The sequence below is a fragment of the Pristis pectinata genome, chromosome 8 (assembly GCF_009764475.1).
Source record: "Pristis pectinata isolate sPriPec2 chromosome 8, sPriPec2.1.pri, whole genome shotgun sequence".
NCBI classification, from domain to species: domain Eukaryota; kingdom Metazoa; phylum Chordata; class Chondrichthyes; order Rhinopristiformes; family Pristidae; genus Pristis; species Pristis pectinata.
The window spans coordinates 51,334,433-51,358,227 of record NC_067412.1 but is presented as its reverse complement, the minus strand read 5'-3'; the positions used below and the strand labels follow the sequence as shown (position 1 = coordinate 51,358,227).

Genomic DNA, 23,795 nt, shown 5'->3' with positions numbered 1-23,795 from the left:
TCTGGATCAGTTTCCATTAAACAATTTTCAAATTGAAAAATTGGTGGTTGGATATGCAGCTTTAAAAAAAAATCAAGAAGCAGATTTTCGCTAATATAAGTTATTTACATATTTAAGGACAGAGGTGACATAGGGTCATGACAACGTGTCAGGTAATTTCTCGTAAAGCTCTGGCTCAGCTTTCTTTCTTGACTGTAAATGTAAAGGCTGAGAGCTCTGAAATGAGGTGACTTTGCTTGGACTTGGTATAGACAGTGTATAATACATGGGAGGCCAGTTTCCCTGATGTTTGGTTATTTTGTTTCTAATTTGTGGTTTGATATTGTTTAGATTGCATCAAACTAAATAATTCATTTAAACAATTTGTTTCTTTTAATAACTCATTTCATGTTTTTTGTGAACATATTTCCAATTTAAGATTTCCTTCTCTGAAAATTTATGCAGGAATTTATTGATCGAGACATGTAGGTAAATATCAGATTGTAATATGGACTTTCTTCCTCAGAAATTTTGGGAATTACTATAATTTTTAGTGGAGGTATTTCTAGATTGTTTGGAATAACTGATAAAATGTTACCTGACAAAAAAAAATTGGTGCCTGCATTCATTTCACTAATACTGATAAGACCTGTGAGGCAAAAGTCAAAAGGTATTAAAATATCATGTGGTCCATATTTTTCTCATTCTTGCTAGATGTCACAACAATGTATCCACATACAATTTACTCAATGCACTGATACCACTTTTATTTGTTTTTTAACTTCCATAAATCCAATCAAAGCACATCTTTCCAGGGAGAGAAACATTGAATATAGACCCTTGGATATCAACTCATCAATTATTGCTCATTCAAAGTTGATGGGAGTGTGGAACAAATGATTTGCCTGTGACTTGTGCTGAGAGCTATTTATGACTGCAGTGTACCAGGAAACAAAGCATGGGATTGACTTTTGAGGGCCAGGGTAGAAGTCTCAGAGATTACAAAAACATGCTGATAGAATTCAGACAGCTTGTTAAAACACAGCTGGAAACAGAGTTAAAATATTAGATTGGTGCAATAAGAAAAGTAAGAAGTCATTACTAGAAACTGAGCAGAATTGGTGTGCTTGGGAATGCTGAATGACCTTAGTATCTATTTTTATTAAGTAGTCCAACATCTAAAACATTTATATATATCTACTGCTATTATATAGGTGATGCATGTCAAGAACTGTAATGGCAATTTGCTGTTGAATATTGACTGCACCTTTTAGAAATTGGTTCAAATCCACATTGTGTTCTCTAGCAGTCCTGTGATCTATAAGTTGTCAAACCAAGTAAGGTCATTTTTTTTAATGCTCCCAACAACCTATTGCTGTCAGTTTTCATATTTAACAATTTTTTTTATTCTTGTGACCTGATTGTGGAATGAAGAGAAGTAGTGGTATAAACTTGAGGACTTGGAATACAAAAACATAGGAATACTATTCCTTATTAGATTGATTGATTTTGTGTTACAGATTGCAAATATTGCAAATCTTTCATACATCATGCCTTTTCTTCTACATGTGCCAAATTATAAACTGGAAAACTTAGATTTGAAAGTAACCTTTTTCAGATATTTGTAGAAGTCTTGATGTGAAAATTTTAAGATGATGCCCCTTGTTCTAATTTTCTCAATGGCATTGCAGCAGCCCCAGTTGCTGTAATGTAGGAAGCTAAGGAGAGAGAGTAGAACATCAGGAGGGTGAAGCAGTCTTTAGACAGACTGTTACTTTCAAAACTTCTACTCCAGCTGATTTTGGATTTGTGTGGAATATAAAGTGTGATGTATTCTTTCGGTAATCTGCCTCATGAATAATAATGAATTTGTGTTGAGTATATGCACAGAATGGAGAAGGTTCTTTGAATTCTTGTGTTTATAGAAAAACAAATGTTTTTTTTCTGGATTCAAATAATATTTGCAAACAAAGTAGCACTGCTTATTGTAGAATCTTGTAATCAAATCTTTGTTTTATGTTCTTAAAAGCCCCATGCCTTGTGAATTCTAACATAAATCTTTTGTAGTGAATGAATTTTATCACTTAAAGAATACCTTATGCCATTTTTTGAAATGACTGAATAAATTAATGATCTATGTTGAAGAAGCAATTGTGCTAAATCAGTAGATTAATTGTTCTATGAGCACCTTAGTCGATGTAAAAAGTCAGGGGATGCTTTGGAGAAGCAGGCTCAAACGTTTACTAGTTACTACAAAGGTGATCTCACATGCCAGCTGCAATCCAAACTGGAAGTAAAATCAGGTAGCCTTTCATTGCTGATTCCATTACTGGAAACCTCACTGTGTGTGCTGATTGGGAACAAGGCACCAGATTGCTAGTGAAGTCCTCTAGTCAAATAGCCAGCTAGCTAGCCAGCTCACCTTAGAACAATTACCATTTGGACACAGTCAAAAGATATACAGCACTCGCATAATCCCAGTTGGTGAGGAAGATGCTGTAGGTGAACTGTGTGATAAGTGGCTTTAATATGGAAACAAGTGCTTGGGCAGTTCACGGAGTTAATCACAAAAATGGACTTTGACCCAGAGCAGGATGTATTATAATCTGATTCAGAACAAATGATTTTAGGGATGAGCTTGAAGGAAAGTAGTAATGTGACAGGTCGGTGTTTGGTTGAGAGGTGGGAGACAGAATATAGATGAAGGGGTATTATTTGTTTGGCAAGATGTGATGCATGGTTGGGAAGGAGTAAACCCTTTATCCCCCAAAACATGTTTTCTTCCAACTTGTGAAGATATTTTGTCTGAGAATTTGATTATCTATTTATCCATTGAAATATCTAGGAGATGGCAACAAAATCCTTTCATATGCTTATTGCACAGAAGCATTTCCATTATGTACTGAAACCCTCATGAGACAAAATATTTACAGAAATGTAATTTCATTGCAGCGATTTGTTCCATTATGTTATAAAGCATAGCACAAAAAAACAGTTGCTCTCTTAGTTCTTCTTGTTTGTACTTTATTCTTGTGGCCTACATTCTGCTGTGCCATACGTGCAAGGCAACATAGGTCAACTCTCAGTTATCCATCATTATCCATGGGAATTGAGCCATTTATGGTTGGTGATAGAGATTCTATCATTTTTATGTACATTTCTTTATCTCTTACCTCCATTGTTACTCATACTGTAGTGGTACAGTTGAATTAATGTTGAATCCTTTTGTGGATGGGAAAAAAACAGGAAAGAAATGTAAAGAAAAAGCAACCTGGGATATAGGGTTACAAGCCAGTAACAGTGAACTTAATGTTGCAGTTGAAATATAACAGTAAGAGTGTGATATTAAACATGGGGAGGTCAATTCTTTAATTCTTTTGAGGGTTGAGTAATCTACACAGAAGATGGAATGTGAAGGTAGAGAAGAAAATAAACCATGGATGGGCATACAATAAACACTATTGAAAATGGCATTCAATATGGGGAATTGCAAGGTCAATCACATTGGCTTTGAGAAATCTATACTTTGTCAGACTTAAAGCTGTGGAGGAATTAAACATCAATGTACACAAACTACAAATGTGATAGTGAATGGGTGTAAAGTAAAATCAAAAGGACTAATGCAGTATTGATCTGTTCTTCATTGCACCTGTGCATACATGTACTTGGGCATATGACAATAAACTTGATTTGACTGTTGACCCATCTCGAGTGCAGGTGTTTCAAATGGAGGAAGTGGTGACTCATTTGCACAGAATTCAGTTGGACTGGTGGAGCATAGATTCACTAGAATACCATGGGCTTGGGTGCTGAATTGCTAGGTCCGCTTGTACAAACATATCTTGCATTCTTTTCGGTTTAGAGACAGTTGGAGGGTGTTCTAATGAAGGCTTTAAAAATGATGCAAGGACAAGATAGAGTAAACAGAATCTATCTTCTATGTTGGAATTTCTCAAGCAAAGGTGTATCAACTGAAAATTAGATCTAGCGCATTTGTGACTGAAACCAGGAAGAGCTACAAATAGAGTTGTAAAACTCAGAGTCATGCTGTTCCACAAGGCACTAGCTGCTCAGTCATTTGACTCTTCTATGACCATGATAGATAGAGTTTGTTGTACAGGAATATGATGAACTCTAGATCAAAAGCAGATCTGAGAAACCTATCAGCTATGAGCTGTTTGAAAGGAGGAGGGAGAGACTCGGAGAGCAGAATGGTCTATTTTTGCTCATTTTGTGAGAGGTATGCTTTTTCTAATATATCAACTATATCTGAAGTATAGTGTCTCTGATTCATGACATCTTTGGTTTGTGCCAATCTTTTCTATAAATTGTCCTTACTAAAAGTAACATGTTCACCAATGTGTCATATATCCATTGCTTAAAACAAGTGGTAAATAAGCATTAAGTTTTAAACTTCTGGGTGAGTTGGACTAATGCCAGTAGGGGCAAGGATATTATCTTTGTTTCTTTATCTCTGTTGCTCTACCCAGCCCATCAATCCTTGATTTAAAAATGAGATCATCTGCTACTATCATATTATTATGTCTGCTGACCTTTATTGTAATTCATTCAATATTGGTTTTGTTTGGTAACACTGTAATCATAAGTAAATATATTTCTGTTTGGAGGTCCTTAGTGGCAAGTCCTTCAACCTATGTGCTGTTTATAACATTCAGAAGATCCTAGATTCTAAAACTGATCTTATCCTGATTTCTAAATCATTAGTTTTCCGATTTTATTTTATCTTCATTCATTAAATTGAGGTTTTCTCATTTCTTTTGTTTTTGGTGATTAACAAATTTATAAATTTTCTTAATGAATTGAAACCTGTTTCTCTGTCAATCACTAGTGTATTATTTTTCATTCTTCAGATTCCGTTGTTAAAACTCTTATCAGTCCCTATTCCAGTCAAAATTGCTGATGATTTTTGTTGGTTAATGAATCACATTGTTGGCCCTTAGACATTTCTGTTCTTCCATCTTTCACTGTATAATTCTAACTGGTGCATGTATTATTTAAGGAGGGTGATTGCAAAGATATTTTGAAACTTCACCTGATAGCCTGAGTGTAAAAATAAGAAACTAAAGGAAAAATAAAACCAACCACATGTAACATGAGGATTGTGGAACAAAAGTGGAGGACATCTAAATTCACATGTGTTACCATGTAACTGTATATTTTAAAACAAGTATGATCTTCATACAATCTGGGATGGTTTAAACCTTCATGATGAGAAATGGATCTATCTATGTATGTAATGGAGAATCTTCTTGCTGACTTGGAGAAATAACACATCCGACTGCCTTAAAGTCAAATTTGCATAAAGAATTCTCAAATTTGGTAAAAACAGTGAACTATTGCTGTTTTTGCCATGAACTGTTTTCACTAGTATTTGGTAAATGTGATTTTTTAATAATAGTTTATTACCCATGTAACTTAAATCTATATGGTACCTTAAATACCGCTGTTTGTTTCACAGATGTGTTACTAGAATAATTATGATTGAAACTGATATCAAAGTGGAGTAATGTAAAAATTAACTCCTCAGGAATGAGCAATACAGGTGTTAAAATGCTGAAATAATATTTTGAAATAATATTTATGCCAAGACTGAGAAGGATGGATGTCTAGACTTTGGACAAAAAGATGCACTTTATGGAGTGCTTGAGAGAGAGGAAGAAGGCAATGCAACCTCAAACAGCCACATTGAAATAAACTTTATGCTTGCTTTTTGTACAGAGATTCTTGCAGTAATTGGGATCTTTGAGAGAGAAGGCATTAGAGAGAAACTGGTTTTGCAGGGAACTGTAGCTCTATCATGATCAGGTAGAAAAATGATCTTACACTGATCTCAAATTAGTAAAGTAAATCCACTGACAGTGAATGCTTCCTCATGGGTATATCAGACGTGAATCGTTTTGTCACCTTTTTGCTGAGGATCTTCATCACTTTTTCTAAAGGCGACATTTGACATTGGAGTATTTTAACTATGCAGAAAACAGACACTTCCTACGAGGACTATTGGAAATCCAAGCTGCCAACATTCAGATGACCCACAATGGTGTTAAAAATGATAGCATATCCATAACAAGTGTCTCTGATCTAGTTCATTAGCCTGTTGGATGGAAGATGATCAGGCAAATGTACATTGTCTTGAGGAAACCTTTCATCATGTTATTTTATTTAGCTGTGCATAAAGGTAGTATAATCATTGTTTTTTGTGATTTTTATTATAGGAAAATTCTGTTTCTAATCAAGTTCAAAGTCTCATTTTTGAAGAATCGCTCTTTCCACTATCCCAGTTTCATTTGATGTTAGCATAGTAATGTGTTTTTTCATTTTTTTAATGGAATGTGGATTCAACTGAGTCATTGAAGCTGAATTGGGTGGGAGAAAAAAAACAATCATATGACTTTTAATCTTTGAACACCAGCTGAGCTTGGATGAGATGAGTAATTAGCCACGACCAAAAGGGTCTCCTGTTTCTGGAACAGGATGCGGCAATCACGTTGCTGAATCCATTTTGGTATCCAGGCCTTGCGGTTTTCTGTGTAAATGGTTGACATGGTTAAAGCACTTTGTCTTTTTGAACTTGCTGATTCGTAACACACCATGCATTTCAGTTCAGGAAATGTTTGTAACAAGAAGTGAAACCCAAAATTTTAGTTGCTTACCACCAGCTGTAGATTAGCCTTTAAGCGCCTTAAGTTTTATCTGGTGTGCATTTGTAGAAGAGGGCAATTTTCATACACAATTTAAGGGTTAACTCTGATATCAGCTCCCCCCCCCCCCAATGCAAATAAGTCTTACAGAAATTGAAGGTGAGATTCATGTATCTCATTGAATGTAGTCTGTACACCCAAGTCTATTCTCTGTACCTTTCTAATGTAACAGCAGTAACCAAAGTGAGTGCTTCCCAATCTAACCAATGTGAGTTGAACTCCAAAGATGTAACAATATGCAGGTTACTTCAGAAAGAAGATATTGGGTGGGAACAAAAGCTGCTTGTTGACATCAGTTTTCCCCCTCTATGGATGCAAAGTTAGCAAGGTACAAATTGAATAGACAAACAGAAATGGATTTGAACTTTATTGTGTGGGATGTTGACTTATGTACTGTAAATATTTGTTAATTTTTGCTTAAAAAAATCTTTGGAACAAAGCTTTCACTCATTGCTGTAATGAACTAGATCACAGCAAAATCATTTAGAGGAAAAAAATGTTTGAATGACAGGTAAATACAGGGATTTACAGATGGCAATAGAAAGTCTATTTGGGCCATACATAATGGAAACAAACAAAAAGCGAGGGTTGTGCTCACAGGTCAGCTGCAGAAAAAGAAAGTTTGTCCTTGAGCTAAATAACAAAACATAAAATAAGAAGCAAGGAACTTTGTTTTGTATAGAGAGACACTACATTTTCCACAAAACACTTTCAGTGTGGTAACTATTGCTGTATAGGCGAACATAGTCTATTTTCAGATATTAAACTGGTTTTTAAAATGGAATAGTGTGGGATTATATGCAAATTCCATTATTCACCGAAGGAACCTCTCCATTGTCAAAGTAGCAAATTGGGTGGGCCGAAGGGTCTGTTTTGTGCTGTATGGTATCTACTGCATCGAGTAGTACGTGACAACTATCAAGTAATGTAATCCTGTAAATAGTATCCACATAGCAATGTGATAAGAAGTTGCTTTCATGTATTTCATGTCAATGTGCATAAAGCACATTTTTCAGGAAGCAAAGTGTCAGTTTACACATTTATGTGTGTAATCTCAATCTTGGTGCCCTAATGAGTTTTTCTTTGCAATAGAGTCATACAGTTATTGAGTCATACAGCACAGAAAACAGGCCCTTTGGCCCAACTCATCCATGTGGACCCAGATGTCTGTCTGAGCTAGTCCCATTTGCCTGCATTTGGCCCATAACCCTCTAAACCTTTTCTATCCATGTACCTGTCCAAATGTCTTTTTAACATTGTAATTGTACCAAATGCCAAATGGTTGACAAATCTTCTCAGATAGTTTGCTTCATTTTATTTTGGGATTTGCATGGCCTTTCAGAGTTGATTCAATGGGTCATAACATTTATAACAACAATTGAATTACTTTTTGATATGCATTATATTACACCAAGGCCTTGATTCCCAGAGTCCTTTCCTGTCATTAACAGACCAGCTTCAACATAGAGTGCTGTGCTCGCCACCTTGTTACGACTGGCAATGTAACGTGTTTATTGTCCGAAGTGTTTCTGTGTTTCAGGTGAACCTCTCATTTTAGTATGAAAACTGGTGAACCTGATCACTATCTTAGCAACTGGTTAGAACCTTTGATACAAGACATGGTAATTTCTGTGAATGTACCCCTTGAATTATTTTTGTGGACTCCAGAAGAACATACCTCCTCCTCTTCCTCCAAAATCCCAAATAGTGTAGGTTACAGTTTTCGTGGAATCTCGCTTTCTGTGATTATAATGGCAATCCCCATCTTGTCATTTACCTTGTTGGGGGAAAATCTGGAAGGTCATCTAATGAGCTGTGATGGGATAATTATTTGCCTGCAGATCGCCTGACGAATTTTCAAGATTAGCACCTATTTGTTGCTAGAATGGCCAACCAATTCAAAGTCAAAATTCATTCCGTATGTCTGTTCAGATCATTAGTGAGATGGTGTGTTGATTTACTGTATAGACTAATATTGCCACCCAGTAGTAGCCGCCTTTTATTTTATTGCATCTGCATTGCAGAGGCCCTCTTGCTAATTTTTCTTGTAGGCTCAGAAAGAGGAGACTTAACCAGGTTTGCTAAGCAAGGTGCCTTTCTTGGTAGCTGCTTGAAAATTGAATTTCAGGTATTCGTGTTGGTGGAACTGATATTTTCTCTTATCTGCAGCTGAGTCAAGAAGATTTATTGCGGAGAAGAGAAATACTGAAGCCATGCATTTGTTGTCATCGTCTTATTGTTTGATTCCATGATGGATGGCGTCGTGGAATATGCACATTTGAAAATTGGTGTGAATCATGGAAAATTAATTCTTCTTCTACTTTTGCTCTACCAGTAGCAATAGTTTCTAAGCCTCAGAATTCTCTCCCCAATCTCTCCAACTCTCTTTTATGACATGTAACTTATCCCTTTGACCAAGCATTTGGGCACTTGTCTTCCTATCTCCTTTTATGGTTCAGTGTTAAATGTTTTTTTCATCTAGATTCCAGCATCTGCAGTCTTTTGTTTCTCCAGCGTGGTTACACATAGGCGAAGTTGATTGAGATAGTTTATCAGATTAAATGTGCTCAATAAATCCAACTTGTTGTATTTCAATGTGACAAAAGTAGATTTATTTTGTGGTCATGCAACTGTAACCCTCAATGTTAAGATACAGAATTATAAGTAAAAGCAGAAAAGTTTGGACATACATGGCAGCACTGGCAGCATCTGTGGAGAAACAAGGAAAATTAGTGTTTCCAGTACATGATCATTCATCAGAACAGTTCTGACAAGTCAAGGACTTTAGCTTCTCTCTCCAGCTATGGTGCCTCAGCTGCTGGACACTAGCAATGTTTTTAGATTATATTTTGCATTTTATTTTGTGTGTCTGCGGATCTACAAGATGATACTATCTTGAACAACGAATTCCTTTAATACAAGCTTTTGCTGAAAGCATGTTTTTTTTAAAAGCTCAGGCCCAAATCTGTTACATGGAGACATGATTTTAAAAATCCTAAACTATGATACAATAGTTTAACCAAAGCACTGATTTTCCCTGGTGAATAGTAAGAGTTGAAGTTGATGTTTTGTCGAGACCATTCTGCTACAGTACATTTATCACCTCTCCAGGATTGCTCTGAGATTAAAAATTGATTTCCTGGTAGAACTTGCAGCAATTCTAGACGAGAGTCATAGGGAGTGTTTTTAGAATTTTTTTTCCTCCATCGGCATTATATACCTTTATTTCTTTGGTTAAGAAAAATATTGTAGACTGGAAGGCTGTTTGACTGACAGTCAAAAATCATCTGTTTGCCTTGGGATTATGAACCAGCTGGACGAATAGCAACAGGGAAGGAGGCAGGTGTATAATGTGATGATAGCTCTAAAAAGTGCAAAGTTGGTAACGCATGTTACTGTAATCATAGAACAGTACAGCACAGTATGGGCCTTTCGGCCCACAATGTTGTGCAGACCTATATAAACCTTATCCACATTCAATCTATCCCCCCTCTCTACTTCACTTCCCATAACCCTGCATTTTTCTTTCTTCCATGTGCCTGTCTAAGAGTTCCTTAAATGACCCTATCGTATCGGCCTCTACCATGACCCCCAGCAGTGCCTTCCAGCCATCCACCACTCTATGTGTTTAAAAAAACTACCTCTGACGTCTGCCCTGTGAATTAAAACTTGATTACATTTTATATTTCCTCAGAACTAACATAGTATGTAACTTCAGCTATGAATTGGGGCATTTCAGCATGGATATCATAAAGGATTTTAATTCTTTACAGTTGATTGCATAGTGTCCCTGAAATTCAAATGTTCATAGGGTTGCTCACTGCAGTATCCATCAAGTTAGCTTGCTGCAGAGGGAGTTTTACTCTACCAGCAAGTTGAGCTGATGAGGACAAGATTAGTTGGTAAAAAGGATGCATTAGTGGAAAGAATATTTCAAATTGAAATTAGAAATTTGAAGATATAATTTCCATCATGCTGTATGCAGGTGTAATATCTGAGAAATTGCTTCTCTGCTGCTTGTTTCTGGGGTGGTAGTGTATAGTAGGATAATTTGGAATACAAGGAAATGAAGCTTCCTCTTTCAAAACACATTAAATATTCTGTACAATTTTTTGTCATAAGTGTTGTTTTTGCACCTGCAATAATCATCACATCAAAACAGAAATCATGAATCTTTTAAGACAGTTGTCTTTTTGAATGTAGTAAACAACAAGGGATTGGTAAATATCAGGAAAATGACTTCAAGTTTTGCCTCATGACATTTCTTTTGTCTTGAAGAAGCAGTTCTACAAAAGAAAAATAAACACGTACAAATGTAAACCACTGTAGCATCCTAGCTTTAAACTCTTTATGTGTAATTTGGTTAAAATTTGCAGGAATAGAATTATTTAAGAGAAAATGAGAAGGTGCCTGTGAGATCTCAAAGTTGAGTATCAGTGGCCTGGTATTTCAATTTGATCAGCAGTGGCATCCATAGATAATCCTATTTATAAATAGTCTGGTTTACACCTGCAGTTAGTCGGGAACCTTTAAAGTGGCGTGAAATACAAATAGTATCCTATAGCTAATAACATAAGGGAAGACCATTTAGCTTTAGTTTCTTCATCAGGTTTGCTAGCTCATATCTTCTTCTGGTTTCCCTTAATAGGTTTTTAAGAAATATGTTCAATCACAGGATATGGGTGTCACTGGCATGCCAATGGACCTACAATCAGGTCCTTTATTTATTTGCTAATGGTCTGTTCAAGGAGCAACATTTGAAATGTCACATTCTCAGTATTCCCAGATGTGATATTCTTATCCCTAATTGAAGGCAATTGGAAAGTATATTTTACAGCACCAAGCTGTACACTCCAGTATTGCACTCAGCTCTACAGCGCCTTCATTACACCTCAAGTGGTTAACTCAGAAAGACATGAAAGCTGATTGTGAAAACACAAGCTATAATTTTGCTGAAACCACTTTGAGATGTTCTTGTCCGGTTCCGTCACCAAGGCCATAGTCTTGTACTGTTCACATTTCAGATACCCAGATAACCAAGATACCTGGCCAAGCTTGTCAAGGGACCCACAACAGTAAGGAGGAAGAAAAAGTCTCTATGTCAGTGCATTTGATGTGTACTTTCACTAGTTCAGATACCGACACATTGCATAGAGGTGGGATTTGTATGTGGTGTATCACTATACTACAACAAGGCCAAGGGGAAAAGGGAGGCTAAATGATACTTGCCTAGACAACAAGATTTCACGCCACTTTTGCTGCAGATGAACTAGATGAGGATCACAATATGGTGCATATAGGCAAACTTACACATTGACTTGATTAGGGCATCATCTGGTGCCTTAAAGCTTGAATGAGCTCCAACCTTAAATAAGGCCATGCATAGATTCTTTTCAGCATTAAATAGGTGAACAGCCCCATAATGACACGCACAGATCCATCCATAATGCAGCATATGATAGAAACTTCCATGGGAAAACAAATGGAAGCTCCCCAACGTATGACAGATACAATGGAAGTTCTGATTACTGCCATCTAAATTTGCTGCCATATTGATTCTGTTATCTTCAGTGACTTTGAAACCATGATGACACTGAAATGATTTGCTCTTCAGTGAATTGCTGGCCAGTTTATACACTGCTAGAGTGTCTCTGTGGAGAAAGACCTGTTATCCCCTTTCAGTTTGATAATGCCCTCACAGTTGCCTGTCAGCTAGATTGCTGCTGTTGGTGAGAGAGTACAGTCAGAACCATCTAGACCCACAACCACTTGGATTCACCCAAGATGGCTTTGACCCATCCACTAGCTTGGTTGCGGACAAGGGGTGAGCACTGTGTATCATCAATAGTTAGGCAAAGTGAGGCCCTAAGGAAATGCAGAAGAGTGAATAGGCAATGATTGTATTATCCTGCTCTTGATCTATGAAAGAGGGTTGCTATGTTAAATTTCTCACTCCTTTGTCTTTATTGTTGGTATTGCACAAGGATTATTCATCGTCTTCAGAGCTGCATTCATAAAGAGTAGAGAATAGTATTGTTCAGTTTTTTTTTGAGCCATAAAGAACTTGACCTGACAAGAGCTTTGCAAATGGTTTAACAGTTTTGCAGAGTTGGAAGTGGAGCATCTCACTGCAGCATTTACATGCAACCACAGTAATTATCAGATTTGCTGATGCTGGCAATTTTCTGATTAGTGGTCATTTTGGGATATTCCTATTGGGAGAATGGGCAATAGTAATACTGTTGAAGATCGGGGAAATTGGAGACTCATCCATGCTGCACATATCATCACGATGCCCTTGTGTGGTGTGATGGTAATTAGTTACTAATTATTCCAAGTCCAAATATTCACGTGGTCTTGCTGCATTTGGGTAAAGATTGCTTCACTGTGCTGGTTAAGTAGGGTCTTCAAATGAATCTCAGCATCAGGAGGGATGCCTTAACACTATGTCCAGAGAGAACACTATGTCCAGAGAGGACATCACTGTCACCTATCTATTGCCTTCCTCATGCTTCTACTCTTCAACAGGCAACAATCGATTGCAGTTCTTGAAGAAACTCTGGGTTTGTATTTGGAGCCCTGAGCACTGCAGGAGTATAGTCGATAACTTTATGGACCTTTTGGAAGCCTTCAATACTGGCAAGGTCTACTACCTTATTCAAAAATAATGGGATGTATTCCCATAGTGTAGAGAAGTATCCTTGATGCCTTGCAGTTGTGTGCTGTAAACTTGGAAAAGCAATGCATTTATCACCCACTGCTGTCTGGAATTCTTCTGAGGTTCATAAGTTCATAGTGATATTGATCTTCAGCTCTAAAGACAGATAAGTGCAAACAGATAGCTATCAACACTGACTGAGAAAACCTTACCTTTAGGTACAATTGGAGGTGGAACTTGGCTCCTAAAAAAATCCCAGGCAGATTTCCTCTGGCCTTCTCCATCAAGTTACTTTCGCCCACTCTTTCTGATTCTTGCCACGCTTCCATCATGTAGCAATAAAAGGCCACCTTGACCTCAGCTCTCACAAACCTTCTAAGATTTTCCAAATGCAGAATTCAAGAATATTAACTGCAATGAACTCTTCTCTAAATGATGCCCCAATAAAACTGATGATCCTGGTGCAGAGCTTGAACCTGCTGTTCATGTCTGGGATCATTCAATAGCATATTAAACAATTAACCACATTTCTCTCTCCATAGATGCTGCCTGATCTCTGAGTATCTCTATCATTCTCTGTTTTGTCCCTGCTGTTAAGACCTGGTGTCCTGTGCCTGCTTCATACTGGATATGAATTGTGTATCCAGTTTCTCAGGAGAGATGTCAACCGGGTGTTATAAGTGTGTTGACATCACCCATATATTGTATGCATGCTTTTTGCATGGGTGTAATGTGCATGCAAAAGTGCACAATTCAAAGCTGCATTATATCCTGTATGCTGGGAATTCCCAGTGTGATTTGGTATCAATTTCACAACTTGATCCAATCATGTAGTGCATAATAATCATGTGCCAGATGAATGAATTTCTAATGTTTTTATTTCCCTTCTCAGTGCAAAATGCTTGTCTGCAGCCAGATTTTAAAAATGTCAATAAGGCAGATTCCCACTGGTGCTTTAATCAGGGAAATGTTGTTGAAGACTCCAGGTTAAAGCATGAACACAGTGCTTTGCAGGGAAATATTAATACTGATTTGTTTTGGGGATTTCCACCCTGTATACTGACTGGACTATCGAATGGTGGAATAGAAATTTTTATTCTTCACATGTTCTTGAGAATGACTTGAAAAACACAAACACCTTATTCATTGAAATACATAATGGAACATCAAATTTGTTGGTTTACTGCTGGCATTGTTTCGCTAGTCTTGTTTTATTAATCTATTTCTGGAAGAATGGATTTGACCATGGGGAAAATTGTACTAGGAGAATTAGTATATAGAATGAAGGATTTTATTTTTACTGCCCCCTGATGAGCCCTTTTGTATAGCAAGACTATTGGACAACAAAGATCTAGAACCTCCATTAACAGTACAGCAGAGGAACAGGCCCTGTGGCCCACAATGTCTGTGCCAACCATGATGCCAAATTAAACCTGTTTGCCTACATATGATCAATATTCCTCCATTCCTTGCATGTTCGTGCAGCTATCCAAATGCCTTTTAATGCCACTGTTGTGTCTGCTTCCACCACCACCCCTGGCACCTACTATTCTCTGTGTTTAAAAAAAACTTACCCTACACATCTCCTTTCAGCTTTCCCCATCTCACCTTAAAGCACTGTCCTCTAGTATTTGACATTTCTATTCTGGGGAAGAGACTTCCTACCCTGGGGATAAATGACTATGCTTATCATAATCTTATAAACTTCTATCAGGTCTTCCCCCACCCCCCATCCAGCCTCTGACACTCCAGAGACAACAATCCAAGTTTATCCAACCACTCCTTATAGCTAGTACTCTGTAATCCAGGCAGTATCCTAGTGAATCTCTTCTTCACCCTCTCCAGAGCTCCCAATTCATTGCTGTAATGGGGTGACCAGAACTGCACACAATTCTCCCAATGAGTCCTACCAAAGTTTTTTACAGCTGCAACATGACTTCCTGACTACTCAGTGCCCCAAATGATAAGGGAAGCATGCCATGGGCCTTATTTACTACCCTGTCTGCTTGTATTGTCACACTCGGAGAGCTAGGGATTTGGACCCCAAGATCGCTCTGTACTTCAGTGCTCCTAACGGGTCCTGCTGTTTACTATATACTATACTTTCATCCTACATTTGATCTCCCAAAGTGCAACACCTCGCATATACCCAGATTAAACTTTGTCTGCCATTTTTGTCCAGATCTGCAGCTGATCTATATCCTGCTGTATCCCATGACAACTTTCTTCACTTGCCACAACCCCACCAATTTTTGTGTCATACACAAACTTACTGATCAGCTTACCTACATGTTCATCCAAGTTATTTATCTCACAAACGAGAGAAACCAGCACTGATCCCTGTGGAACACATTGGTCACAGACCTCTAGTCAGAAAAACACCCTTCCACTATTACCCTCTGTCTTCTTTGACTAAGCCAATTTGGAATCCAATCTACCAGTTCACAATGGATCCTATGCATCTTAATCTTCTGGATCAACCTACCATGAGGGACCTGGTTAAAGGCCTTACTAAAGTCCATGTAGACAACATCCACTGACCTACCCTCATCAATTATCTATGTCACCTCCTCAAAGATCTCAATCAAGTTTGTTAGGCATGACCTGCCCTGGGGATCATGCTGACTGTCACTAATAAACCCGTGTGTTTCCAAATGTGAGTAAATCCTATCCCTTAGAATCGTCTCCAATAGCTTCCCTACCACTGATGTGAGGATCACTGGCCTATAATTTCCTGGATTATCCCTATTGCTCTCCTTAAGCAAAGGAACAACGTTGGCTACTCTCCAGTCCTCTGGGACCTCATTTGTGGCTAGAGAGGATACAAAAATCTCTTTCAAGATCCCACGAATCTCCTCTTGCCTCTCTCAATAACCTGTGATAGATCCCATCAGGCCTTGGAGACATACCCATCTTAATGGTCTTCAGTAGACCCAGCACCACCACCTTCTGGATCTCAATTTGCCCAAGATATTAGTGTACCCACACTGATCTCAGTATCCTCCATGACCTTTTCCTTGGTGAAGTACTCATTTAGTACCTCATCCACATCATCTGGCTCAAGGCATAAATTCCCTCCTTTATCCTTGAGTAGTGCTACTGTTTTCCTAGCTACCCTCTTGCTTTTAATGTACAGATAAAATGCCTTTGGATTTTCCATAATCCTACTCACCAAGGTCATTTCATGGCCCCCTTTGGCCATTCTAATTCCCTGCTTAAGTTTTTTCCTGCTTTCCCTATATTCTTTAAGGGCCCTGTCTGATTTTAGTTTCCGAATCATGCTTCAGCCCACTGCTTCCACAGTGCTCATTTACCTGGCCCTGTCTGTCCTTCCTGTCAGGCTTACTTAGCCTAACCCCTGCCTTCCTCTCAGTCCCTCCACTTGCTGACCTGTTGCTGTGGTTCCCAGTGTATATTTCTATTCATAGGAATCATGGCATTAACATATTGGTCTGAGCAAATTCTAGTGCACATTCAAATCAGCCATATTAAAGTTATTAAAAGAAAATGGAATCTTTGGGCACATTTTTAAAATATAAAATCAGGAAGCTAATGGTACACCTCTGGATTACACTTCACCCCTGCCCTTGCTCTCACTCCCAACCCCCAATATCTGAACTCCAAACAAAAACACTCTTGATGTCAATTGAAGATGTTAAAACTGAGGTGGGGGGGGGGGGGGGAGAAATTAGTGATAATTTAACCCTTCCATCTTCAAATTATTTGTTTTGATGGTCAAAACAGTTTATTTTCCTTTTGTTTTTGTCTTTGGTTTGCTCGAAGCAAGTAAAAGTGAATGAGCAATTTAGATCCATGCAAATGAAATGTGGGTACAAATCTTATAATGACACGGGAGATAATTCTGCCCATTATTCCCATGCTGACTCCCAAACAAGCAATCCCATTAATCCACAACCCCCCTCCCCCCCCCCTTTATTTCCCTAACATGTGTCTGTCAATTCCCCTTTGATTCTTCTTGCATTAGCTCACACTGAAGGGTAATTAACCTACCAGCATGTCTTTGTGATGTGGGATGGAACAGTAGCACTTGGAGGGAAGATATGCAGTTATGGAGAGAATGTGTGAACTCCATACAGACAGTAAGCAAGTCAGGATCAACCTGGCTTCCATGAGCTTTAACTGCTGCATCATTGTGCCACTGAAATCAGTGGCAGAATGTTTAGCACATTTCCATAAATGTTGACGTGTATGATGTTCAAGTTGCTTTTGGTTCAAATGTTGCATCTAAAATGTTCTTGTCTAGTATTTCATGGTTTCCTTCATTTTAATTACATCTGCCATTGTGGTTCCAATATGTAAGTTGATGTATTTCTCAATGTTAAATATAATCAGTGTCAATGTTGAATATAACTCATTTAAATAAAACTTAAGAATTTCACTAACATCATTGCACGTGTTCATTTGTGTGTTTAAAGCAATATAATCCTCAGAACCACAGGCCAGATGTCTTGATAATTAAAAATAGTTTGAAATATAGTTTTAAAAAAACCTTTCTGAAATATTTTCATAAAATTCAAATTGGCAAAACTTTGAAAGGCTAGTCATTTACATTGGAGTCTTTTGCTGTGTAACAGAATTCATGAAAAAGAATGAGATCATAGATGGCTTGATGGTAGACAGTTTGACAGAACATTTCAAAAGCCTTGGAAGAGCTGGAAACTGGGTAGCGAGTTGGCTAAATTTTGTAGAAATTTTAAAAAATCCCCAGCGATAAATGAAGTAATCAACAGAATTGTTGGAATTTACAATGTATTGTGATTGGTGTATTATTTAAGCAATATAAGTAATGCAACAACTGAAATGACTAAAATTGCAGATCTGTTTTGTAACTGAGCAATAGCACGTATTGGGTCATATCTTGCAATGACCTGAATTGGTATTCCTTTAACCACCAGAACTTGTTGAAAGGCAAATGAGCTGAGACTCCCTTTTGCACATCTTCTGATTGGCCTCTCAGTAGTTCAGTAGGGACCTTCACTTTAACAATAATATCTCCCATAGACCTCAACGTCCCAGTGAAATCATTTCATCCTTGTGTCTGCAGCCAGCACCCAGCTGCTAGTGGGCCTTGAGTCATTACATCTGAATGGCTAACTGGTGGGAGGCTAGCCATCAGACCTGGGCTATTTCAGTCTTAATCCTGGGTTTTGGACCTAGATAACAGAGGAGCAAAATTAATTATTATTTTGCACAAAATGATAGACCACAGGAGTGGAAAGGGATCATTAGAAATGCTCTGTGTCAGATAGGCCTGGCAACAAGGGTGAGGGTGGTCTGTGTCACATGGGTCTGGACATAGAAATTAGATATGCTTAGCAATTTTTTTAAACTAGCCAAGCAATGCACAACGAATCTGGGGAAAGATCTTAGGGCAAACACAGGTGCAAGCCTGAGTAGCTGTCAAGGCTTTTTTGGGTTGGGGCCATTTTATTATAGTTAGAAAGCCCCTGACTGTTCAGGACTTATTGATCACTGGGGCTAGTCTTCCCTTGGAAGAATGTGCCTGAAAGCACATTGGAAGGAGCACAGTGGCATGAAAGCCACCAAACTTGTTGGCTTGCCAGTCATTGAAAGACCTGTCCAATAAACTTGTGGCAGATACAAGGTGTTGTGAGAAACTAGGGTATCTAGAAAAATGTATGATTCAATAAGTTAGGTTGATGAAACATTGTTTATATTTAGTCGCAAAATATGTGGAAATGCACATTGGGAGCATAATGGCAGATGTAATTAAAAATGAAGGGTATCATGAAATATTAGAAGAGAAGATTGCAAGTGTAACATTAGACCAGAAAGCAAGCTGCATCATTGTACATGTCAACATTTATTATTTTATATTAAATATGTTGAGAAAATGCCAATTAGCCATACAAATAGAATGCTAGTGTAATGAAATGATCTGTGACCTTGAAAGTGCCTTACAAATGGCTGATAATTGGGTTACCAGGAAGATTAAATATTTCCACAGTGCCACTTGTTCATTGAATGTGTGGATCTTGTTGATGGGGTTGAGAACATAGCACAGCAAAAGTCTGGGAATACAGAGAAAGGCTGCACTCATACTGGAAAGAGATTGAATATTTGTGACTGTTGAATTAAGGAAGAGAGTAAGTGGCTGCTGGTGGGAAGAGTGTACTTGCTGGGAATAGAAACATGGGAACAAGAATAGACTCTTCAGCTTCAAGAATGTTCTGCATTCAATGAAATGATGGATGATCTGCATCTTGATGAAACATTAAACCACTTTGGTTCCAGGATGGAAAGGATATACAGGGGCACAAAGTGTTTCTTTGAATGTGAAATTTGTTGGATTTGTAACAGTGCCGTGAAACCTTTTTATGTCCGTCTGCAAAAGCAGATAAAATCTCAATAGAGAAAAGCAGTACCTTTGACGAAGCAGTCTCATCGCTGCAAAGAAATATCAGCCTCTATGATGAACATTGATATGGTGAGCAATGTTCACTCTGCATATTAGGTTCTGAACAGGATTACTGGCCATGTCATTTTCAGGGAGATCATGAGATCTTGCTGCTTCACTTGCAGTCCTGTGCTTCGAGATGGTTCATTGTACAGGAAGTATTGTGTGACTTATAAAAATATGTCTGTTAGATTACATAATTCCTACTTTTTACATTGGCATGCTTTTAATTGATTTTCCTTCAGTGAGTGAAGTTTGGATTTTGCATTGTGTTTCACATCCTATAGTACTCTTCCATATACCATGGACATTTTGCCAGGCACAATACTGGGCTAGAGTGTGTTGGCTCACCCCTGTTGCCCAGAATTGGCTTCTGCAGACTCTCCAGTCCCACTCTTACCTCAGCTGAATGAAAGGCGATTATCTTCTTGGCCCTCCACACCTTTGCAATCCAGTGGTGGCCTGGATGACAATAGCGCATTGAATGATGCAATGTAGAGACCACACTGAATTGTGGAGCCTATTATGAATGTATTTTTTTCTATTTATCCTTAAAGATTTATTGTATTAAATTTATGACTCACTGTGTAGGATTTCACCCTATGGTCTCTGGGGTGTACTAACCAGTGCCATAAATATTTGGTAACTATCTAAAGTGGTGGCACATTATAGCACTCATCATGCATGTGCTCATGGCCACACTTGGAGCATGCTACAGTTCTGATATAAGTAATAAAACGATATCTTTCAGTAATCCCCTTCACTCTTGTAATATTGAACAGGAAGGAAATAGTTATAATATAAATCGCTTTGAAATTATTGCCTTGGTTCTTCACAACCTGCATTCTTGATGCTCACTGCTGCAGTTAAAATTAAATAGATGTTTTCTCTCCTTTGTTTTCACATCACAGGCAATCCAATTAATGCAGTGTAAAAATGCTTTTTACTAACAGAAAGTTGATTTTCAAAATTCATACATCATTTGCATTGAATTTTTAATCAGCTCATCTCGAGTCCTGCCGGAACAGAGTTTTGCCGTCAACAATTTAAGGCGCAGGGAAAGAATAAAAGTGTAGTTAATGATGTAAAGCAAAACTTAGTAATGGAATAAAAAATATTGTATCTATATAACTCCTTTTATGACAATTGGACACCTTATAGCAGTTCATAGCCAATGAACTCCTTTTTGAAATGTGGACATTGTCGTAAATTAGGGAATGTGGCACAACAGGAATCTACAAATAACAATTCAAATAACAAGCAGATCTGCTTTTAGGTACTATTGGGGAACATATATTGGCCAGATTTCCAGAAGAACCCACTCACATCCCTTTTTGAGAAGGTGCAGTGAAACCTTTTATGTCCATTTGCAAAAGTCTCATTTTAACACCAGATTTGAAAGGCAGTATCTTTGACATTTCCTCATTGCTGTCCAGATGCCTCAGCCTGTATAATGAATACAGATGCACTGAGCTACTCTGGCAGGATGAGCAATATTCACTCTGCACATTAGCTTCTGAACAGAATTACTGGTTATTACCCTCTAGTGGGTTCATAAGATCTTGCTGCTCCACTTGCTGGGCTAAGTTCAATCAGGTTCATTGTGAAGTTTCAAAAGGAACTAATAAAACGCTATAAGACCCCTCCCACATCAGTCACTCTCTCCTCCTTCCATCGGGCAGAAAATATAAAAGCTTGAAAACACATACCATCAGGCTCAAGGACAGCTTCTATCCCGCTATTATAGGACTCTTGAACAGACATCTTGTATGATAAGGATGAATTCTTGATTTCTCAATCTGCCTCATCGTGGCCTTTACACCTTATTTGTCTACCTGCACTGCACTTTCTATGTAACTGTAACACAATATTCTGCATTCTGATATGGTCTTCTGTACTACCTTGATGTATTTATGTATGGAATGAACTGTCTGGGTGGCATGCAAAACAAAGCTTTTCACTGTATCTCAGTGCATGTGAAGATAATAAACCAATTACCAATTATTTTATTGCAGAATTCTCAGTACTCATGAAATTCACCATTAAAATCAAAGTTAAGTGAAATCAAGTCAAAATTTGAAACTTGAAGCTCCATGATTATTGAATAAATTATATAAAGAATGATACATCAAGTCTCACTCATTAGATGCATAACGCATCTGTTGGAAACAAGATGTGTAATCTATTGTCCTTTGGAAATGCAATGTATAATCTGGTGTGTTTTGGGAATGAAATGCATGATCCATTGTCCTCCACTTTTGCTGTCCTAGTAAATGGGCATATCTAACTAATGTCACTGTTTGCGAGAGAACAGCAAAAATATCTGTGTGAAACAAGGCATTATTCTCCATGGACAGAAACGAGAGCAAGGTGCTATTGTAAACATTTTTTTCTTTTTTTGTTAATTGAAAACTATTCATGTAACTTTGTACTGATACCTGTTACAGAGCAGCAAGACAAATTTGCAGATATTTGTAACAATCTATTAATTTTTTGCCATATTCATATTTTTAAACTCCCTTGCATTATTGTTCAATGAAACAGTTTTTGGCAAATTCATTGCCATATTGGTCAATACAGCAGTAATTCTTCAAAAGCAGTTCATTGTAACTGGTCTACAAAGTTTGTTATAAACACTTCCTAGAATGCTCTTTAATTTTGTTTTCCTTTTTTGGGAGTCTGATCATCTATGATTTAAGGATTTACCTTGTATCTTTTTTGAACAATCTTATTGCTTGTAGTTACATAACGTTTGCAATGTAAATTTTCTTACTTTCTTGGGGGAAATGGGTATAATTATTCCATTGTCCAAGACAACAGTAAACAATTTCATTGGCAATAGCAATGCATTGCTTCCTTCCTTGTTAGTGTTTTGATTTAGGAGTCTGATTGGCACATAAGATCACAATGAGCTTTGATATGTTTCTGCTGTTGTATAGCATTCCATTTCTATTTTTGACCGACCCATAATCAATTGTTTTGCATTTGATTGACCTCACTCATTGGAAAGCAAGTAACAGAAAGGGATTTGGCAGATTAATGAGTTCTTTCTGGTTAAATGATTTCAAAAGCTGGAGCTGGGAGGTGTAAGGAGGATCCAGAGTTTAGTGGATGCTGAGAATGTGAGATGAAAGGTGGTGTCTTAGGGAGCAGGTCTGCATGAATCTCCGCATTATACAACATGTCCCTTGATCTCAGTTTAATCCCATGAGTGGTAAATTCCCTGATAGAAAAAAAAATTCAGTGAAGTACCCAATGGTTACTCAGTATTTCCCTGAAAAACACCTATATGGCTTTGTCACTACTAAATAACATTGCAAGAAATCCATTGGAAGTTTAAAAAAAACTATTTGCATTATTTTACTTCTGTGACAATTCTGGTTGCCTGAAAGCAATAATTCAGATGCTGCTTGTTCACTAACAATCTGTGGGGAAGGGAATTCTGAGCTGACTGAGAGTTCAATACTGGGTTGCTGAGAGTTAAGGATCTTTGAGTCATAGAGCACAGAAACATTCCCTATGGCGATGCCATGCATCAAGTCCAGAAGGCTGCAAAATGCTCAGATGGAAGGTAAGGGAGACCACAGGCACACAGATCAGAGTTGGGAGTAGGTGGAGAGCTCAAGTGGAAGGTGAGCAAGAAGCTCAGGATCACTTCTACAGACTGAATGCAGCTGCTCCACGAAGCCATCACCCAACCTCAATTTGGTTTCTCTAGTGTAGAAGAGTCTTAGGATGAAATATCGAATTCTTCCTCATTAGGTAACACTCTTTCCCAGAACTAGCTATTTCTACTGTAAATTATCCATCTATGATATTGGCTTAGTTTTTCTTTCTCTTTTGGTACAGCCTTATCCACTGGTTAGCAAAACATAACACAGATAAAGAGGTGCTCTAACTGCCCCCATTAAGTCATTTGACCTGGCTTTGCCCTATCTCAGATATTTCTTATATCCTATCCATCTCTCTCATGATCTTCTCTGCAACTTATACATTT

General features: G+C 37.8%; 1 protein-coding gene across 7 annotated transcripts in view; it reads left to right on the top strand.

Annotated features, from left to right (window-relative positions):
- klhl13 (kelch-like family member 13) overlaps nucleotides 1–23,795 on the top strand; it is a 177,674-nt gene that overhangs the window by 101,713 nt on the left and 52,166 nt on the right. Inside the window, exon 1 of one of the 7 annotated variants that reach the window (XM_052022023.1) lies at nucleotides 4,105–4,219. The exons of the other annotated variants lie outside the window; for them this stretch is intronic. Within the exon in view, the coding sequence (XP_051877983.1) occupies nucleotides 4,107–4,219 (113 nt within the window). The 5' untranslated portion in view covers nucleotides 4,105–4,106. Of the gene's footprint in view, nucleotides 1–4,104; nucleotides 4,220–23,795 lie in introns of those variants that run through there. 7 annotated transcript variants of the gene reach the window in all.